The sequence below is a fragment of the Lygodium microphyllum genome, chromosome 19, assembly GCF_053477565.2.
Source record: "Lygodium microphyllum isolate KBCC chromosome 19, Lygodium_microphyllum_v1.1.10, whole genome shotgun sequence".
Lineage (NCBI taxonomy): Eukaryota > Viridiplantae > Streptophyta > Polypodiopsida > Schizaeales > Lygodiaceae > Lygodium > Lygodium microphyllum.
Genome location: NC_141153.1, coordinates 33,685,910 through 33,692,090, shown reverse-complemented (window position 1 = coordinate 33,692,090; position 6,181 = coordinate 33,685,910). Strand labels below are relative to the sequence as shown.

General features: G+C 46.5%; 1 protein-coding gene across 1 annotated transcript; it reads right to left on the bottom strand.

Annotated features, from left to right (window-relative positions):
* Nucleotides 1-1,144: 1,144 nt before the first annotated feature.
* LOC148019723 (cyclin-D4-2-like) lies at nt 1,145-3,655 on the bottom strand. Its single transcript, XM_087699864.1, has 6 exons — nt 3,040-3,655; nt 2,708-2,794; nt 2,521-2,619; nt 2,205-2,403; nt 1,988-2,121; nt 1,145-1,893 (listed from the first exon to the last, which is right to left on the bottom strand). The coding sequence occupies exons 1-6, from the start codon at nt 3,358-3,360 to the stop codon at nt 1,654-1,656; spliced, it is 1,080 nt and encodes a 359-aa protein (XP_087555990.1). The 5' UTR covers nt 3,361-3,655; the 3' UTR covers nt 1,145-1,653.
* Between the last annotated feature and the right edge of the window lie 2,526 nt (nt 3,656-6,181).

Below are 6,181 nucleotides of genomic sequence, written 5' to 3'. Positions count from 1 at the left end.
AGGAAACTCCTTGATTTCTGAGAAATATAAAACAGTTGGCAACCTGCCCACCCTATAATTTGCAAGTACAACTGTGCCACACTACCCCATTAAATGCGTGCTGCAAATACGCAGCTCGAGTTGATAGGTTTGTAGATCGAAGAAACCTCTTGCAGGCGGGAATGGAGGCAACCATCGCCAGGAGCTTCATCTTCTCATATCTGCTCCTTTATGATGACGCTTCATCAATACAGCGTATTGATTTCGATTCATGTGGCTGCCAGAACTGCCATTAGCTGGTTTCGGCCAATTTTCAATTGCTATGCGGCATTCAACTATGACAGAACAAGTTCACTAGTCCTGGAGACTCTAAGCTTTTCTTGATCCCTGATGGGCAGGCTAATGTGATCCATTCGCCTATCACAGAATTTTCGTGAGTACTACGCATTAACAGTGACCACCACCGAGAGGCTACTAACATTCAGCACTCCCCACAGCCCAAAAGGATCAAATTAAGGTAAACAGATTTTCAAAGCGTGAGAAAACAGCTGCCTTCGGGGTGTAGATAAATCCACATCTGCACATTTTGTAGTTGCCTCGGCCATCTGAGAAGCCGCATCCTGTTCCTCATATTGATTGACGCCTGTTCGTTTGATATGCATCACTCCTTTCCTCCCGACTCCCTAGTATCCTGCCCTATTTTTGCCCATTCTTTTTCCGCACTCATGGGCTGCGCATTCTACATCTACTGAGGGATCTAGTAATACACTGCAACACTGTAGCACGTTAGCTCCTCGACTTTCCTTATCTGTCAGCTGCAGTTAAGCACTAGCAGGCATTATCGGCAGTCCACGGGCTTGGAAAAATCTTTTTAGATACAGCGAGATTCCATTCATTTCCTAGCGACAGATAACTACTTAAATTAATAGTTATGTCTCTGGTCCATCTCAGAAACACCATTTTTTGACACTTTCAAATGAGATCAACCGCCATTTCCTACGGAGCTCAGAGAGAAAAACTGCGAAAACAGTTGTTGAGATGAAAGTGAAGCTAACCCAAGTGCATAGATCAGACTCCTGCCACCGCGAACTTCTAGCTATTAAGGAACAAGAGCTTTCCAAGCCAGATGGACCCAACGTTATGAATACTAAAAATAGCCAAGAGCTCGCAAAACGCCCTAATAAAGCCTCTGGTAAAAAGAGAATTAAGCATATCAAGTCAGCCAGCATAAAAGCCTTCCCCCTCTTGAATGCCAATAAACAGTAAAGTCGTCAAAAACTTTGATCTTTAATCACACTCGTACCTCCAGGCTGCCCAAAAATGTTCTTCCATACAAGGGCAGGCTAGATACGCAGCAGAGTGTGCCTACTATATGTGCAGGGAATGTCAGGAGCACATCCAAAAACAGCACCGCTTGAAACGTCATGATGACAGGAAAGCTTTCGCAGCTACCAACTGAAGTCCCCAAGGACCTAGCAATACTAAAGTGCCAGGGACATATCTGTTTTTCAAGAATATCGTGGGCGAAGCTACCTTGTATTCGTCCGTCCTCTCGAAGTTATCATCCCCAGTCGTTAAGCCGGAATCAGCAAGAATGTGTTGGTGCTCTTCCCGGACATTTCCCCACAGCTTCCAGTGATGCATGCGTGGTCTGCTGATTCATAAATTATGGCGTCACAAGGGGGGGCAGGCTTCAGCATGACTCCGGAGATCGTGAAGCTTCATCTTCTTGCACGGCGGAGAGGATGGTGTGTAAACGCTTGCATCAGATCCAATCGACTTGATAATACTCTCGCTGTCACTGCTAAACGATGCATCCAGCACTCCCGCAGGACTCTGTGGCACTGAGTTCCCGCATCCTTCACCCCTGCAGAACAAGTCCAGCATCAACCGGAAGCATTTCTCCACCGGAACCTGCATCACATTCAAAAGGGGGTCAAAAAATGAGGCAGGGCCAAACGGCAACGAAGTTCCACCACTTATACATTCAACGCCTGCATGGTCTTACTTTGAGCTGCGATGGAATGATCGAGAAGAGCATCTTCTTGTACCGATCAAGCTGCTGCGGTAGGAACTCCTTGATGCCACACAATGCAGCTGCTCCGGCTATAGTCGATGGCTGGAACTCGAGGAACCCTAGCTCTGCAGGCAGACCAAAAACTGGCCATGAAAAATCTCACGAATGAACGGCAAGGTGCCAATCTTGATCAAGTCAGAGGCCCAACCTCGAATGACAAGGAGAATCACTTCTTCAATCCTGGCGTGGAGAACCCGCTGAGCGCTGTTGCTTAGCCCGAGTCTTCGAATGAAGTAATCAGTGTATGAAAACGGACTGACAGAGCTCATCCGCCATCCCAATGTGCTAAGCACAAGCAGCTCCATTCTTTGGACAGTACGGGGCTCGAAGATGTAATCAGGTTCGACCTGATAAGCAAAAGCGCCAGTGGGACATCGAAAACCCTAGTCTCAGTTCCACATGCTCAAAAATTGAAACGTGAGCACAACAAGCTATGTGAGAACTTTAAGTGATCTTTGCTAGACCTGCAGATCCACCAGAAGAGGCACTTCCGTCTCTTCCATCTTGGCTGCCAAAGACAGACAGGCGACAGATAGCAGTTGGATCATCCACGCCTTGCCATTCTGCACGCAATTCTTGCACAATAAGAAAGTCTCACCAGGATCATGTCTGCAGCAACGTGCATTGTAAGAGAAGACGCAAAAGACATACCGGGAGCTGATGCAGAGACAGGAAACGGTCAAGATAATTCACAGATAGCGTGGCCGTGAGGGGGCCGAAGCCGTAGAGCGATCGCACCTACATGCAGGTACGGCGACGCTAATAGTGAGCAAGAAGGCGCAGAACAGACACGGAAGAACGAAATTGAATTCGAAACAAGCAAAGAAAAGACACGATTTGAACTGTATCAATAGAAAGAAAAGGCAGGACGCCATCGCCATGGAAGAAAGAGACTTATGGACGAGATAATGAAACACTCTGGCGATAAAGACGACAGACAAGAAGCTGGAGCTCGAATTAAACATCAAAGAAGCGCAAAGCACCTTGAAAAGCCAGTCGATGGCTTTCAGGCGGAGGCTCGAGTCGAGGACCTTGGTGCCATACTTCATCAGGTAATCGCGATGGGGCATGTGGAAGGGCTCTCGCTCGACGAGAGCTCGGATGGCAGCCTGGACGTCCAGCGGCTCTTCGAGCTGCTGCGCCACGAGGCTCGCGGCGTGATGATCGTCGACGATGGCGCAAGTTCCTAGTCGCCGCTCGCCGCCGCCATTATTATTATCCTCCTCGTCCGACAAGCAGCCCGAGACATCCTCCGTGCAGAAAAGATTGGTGGCCACGCAACACTCCAGGCTTGGCGGCGCCATGGCTGAGAAGCTCCTCGGCGGCAAGCGTCCGCAGGCTCATGAACGGGCAAGAAAGGCAGGTCATCTGCGGACGGTCGCCATGGCAGGGGCCAGGTGCAGAGGCGTTCTTGCGGACGGGAGGGCGGGGGGAAACTGGGAGCCTCGAGGCGCGCGGGCGAGCGGAGGATCCTGGCAGGAGAGGGGATATGGTGGCAATGCAGGTCAGGAGTAGAGCTGGCTGTGTCTGCTCAGAGCTCGGAGAGAGAGAGAGAGATAGAGAAAGGGACAGAGAGAAGAAGAAAGGGGGGAGAGAGAGAGAGAGAGAGAGAGAGAGAGAGAGAGAGAGTGTGTGTGTGTGTGTGTGTGTGTGTGTGAGGAGGGAAGGCCTGCTATTAGTGCAGAGATTTCCTTTTCATTGATTGATGTGTTTCTGTTGTGTGCTTGATGTTGTAATTGTAAAACCACATTATCTTTTAGCAGGGGGTTCTAGCAGGGTGTTTCTGTTGTTGTGTGCTTGATGTTGTTAAACCACATTATCTTTAGCAGGGGGTTCTAGCACTGTCTCCTTCCCCTTACACGTGGCACCCCCTTCACACATCAGGTGATCCCCAGCCCCAGCTGTGCATGTTCACGTGCACCGCCATCTGCGATCCGCCTACTCTTTACGTATAGTGCCTCAACCGGCATCTGCAAGTCTCATATAGTGCCTCAACCAGCACTACTTGTAATAGAACTACTAAAAAACTAGGTGCTTTCACAAACATATCTATCTCTTTCATGAATACAACTCTAAAATGTCTAGCTAGTGCGTCACTCACCCTAACTAGAATCATAGTTCCTCGTCAACTTTTGAGCGGTTAGAAACATCATCATAAGAAAACCCTCCCTCTTCTCCCCGCATCATCAACATTTATGAAGTTTCCTATGATGAATGTTAGTTATCCAAGCCTTCGTGACACAAGACCATCTAGCAAAGAAGATCAACATCCTTCCCATGTGTATGGTGTGTCAAAGCGCCAATGACACATGAAGAGTTTGCTACTAATAGAGTCATGCCACCATGCCCTCGTTGCTTATCCTAGGATTCATCGAGTCCTATCAAAATGAGCCTGCGATTAGACTAAATGTTGGATCCATGTAGTTAGGTCCCTTATGCAAGGAGAAGAGAGGTCCCAACCAAAGGAGCAACTTGCATTACATTCCAATAGCTTTTTTGGTTGAAAGGTGGACACTTAATGGCATTAGTCTATTGGCACCTCTATCATAGGAGGTGATTTTGACCGGACATGTTCTCAAAGCAAGACATCACTCCATACGTAGGCTTCAAATCCCTTGTTGCATTAGGTGCTAAGTCATCTTGAAAATGATGTGAGATGCACAAAGCTAGCTCCAAAACAAGGGAGGTATCCAATCAATGTTTATGCCTTCAAAGGGTGTACGCTAGCCATTGCCACACAAGTGTTTATCATGCTGACTCTAATTTCTCACTTTTACATTGGCATTTGAAATATTATTTGACTGGTACAAGATTAAGTGTCAACATTGAAGGCATGTGATCCTCTAAGATCAATTCCAACCACATGCTCTCTGTGGTCACACAAAGTGCTTTAGGAAGTTGATACCGAAACCTACAATCTCATTTTTTGTAATATTTTGAAGGTTTTTTAAATTTGCTATATTATATAGCTCATGACTCAAAGTGAAGAACCTTCTATGCAAGAATGACAAGGTTTATTGCTCCAAAAATGCATCTCAGCTAGCCCATGCACATGAGCTACCATGGTAGAGGCCATGTTACCTTTTCCTTATGTGCCAATGATGTGTCATTAAAGAATATCTCACCTTAGCTCAATTGTGATAGCCCCCTAGTTGAAGGGGCTTACTATGGAAAGGCTAGTTACACACAAGGTGGATTGACAAGTTACACACCAAGACGGATAGCCAATTTCCACGAAAAATAAGGTGTTCGCAAGGGTACGTGTCCTGCTTTTACCAGCTCTGAGTTTTGCGCTTGACGGACACTTTTGAGTGGGGGATCTCCCTTGCCTAGCTTCTTGTTCGTGCCCACAACCACAAAAGGACAACTTTGTTCATACTAAAATATAAATATGTGATTGCAATGCCAACTAATAGGCCGAGTCATATTTGTTGGCAAAAAGGGGTGTAACTTGTGTGTAGACAACCTACACAATTTTGAGGCTAGGCAGGCAGTCTATCTCGGTGCATAACCGGCCTTAATGGTTAGAGCTTTGGGTTGTGGGCTCATTGACCAAAGGTTCAGATTTATTATGTGCAATATGTCTTTTTAAATAGATGTGACATGCATTTCGTGGAGCAAATTGCAAGCTGCCACATAAGTAAAATGTCCTTTCTTTTGGCACGTTGAATTGTCCAAGCAAGCTTGTGTGTAATTGGCCTTATTTGCTCTACATGTCATGGCTGATGGACACTTTTGGGCGGCAAAGACTCCTCGCCTAGATTCACGTCCGTGGACAAGTCACCAAAATCCAATAGCTTTATTTGAAAAAGTTCAACCCACGCTAATGAAATTTCAAGATACTTCTATAACCATTGCACCAACCCAATTGCTGATGAAAGAGGGAGCATGCCTAGTGTGTGTAAGTATTCATGGACACTTTTTTGCACTAATCCAACCGTTCAGGGTAGTGTCTAAGGGCCTATTATGACATATGGCTAAACCTCACTTGTCTCTCATAAAAAGGTGATTTATTTTAACCAAATACCATAGTCAGGACATGCACCCAAACTCTTCATTGAACTAACATGGTTCATAAGAAGTTTGATGGCGGTAACCATCTAGCATGATAGCTCATGTGCACGG

Bases quoted from the DNA above. Each gene is read 5' to 3' on its own strand.
- LOC148019723 (XM_087699864.1), bottom strand. From the start codon at position 3,360: ATGGCGCCGCCAAGCCTGGAGTGTTGCGTGGCCACCAATCTTTTCTGC. The intron at 2,404-2,520 runs GTCTAGCAAAGA...TTTGCTTATCAG, and splicing joins CTCTTCTGGTGGATCTGCAG to GTCGAACCTGATTACATCTT. The intron at 1,894-1,987 runs GTAAGACCATGC...AATGTGATGCAG, and splicing joins TCATTCCATCGCAGCTCAAA to GTTCCGGTGGAGAAATGCTT.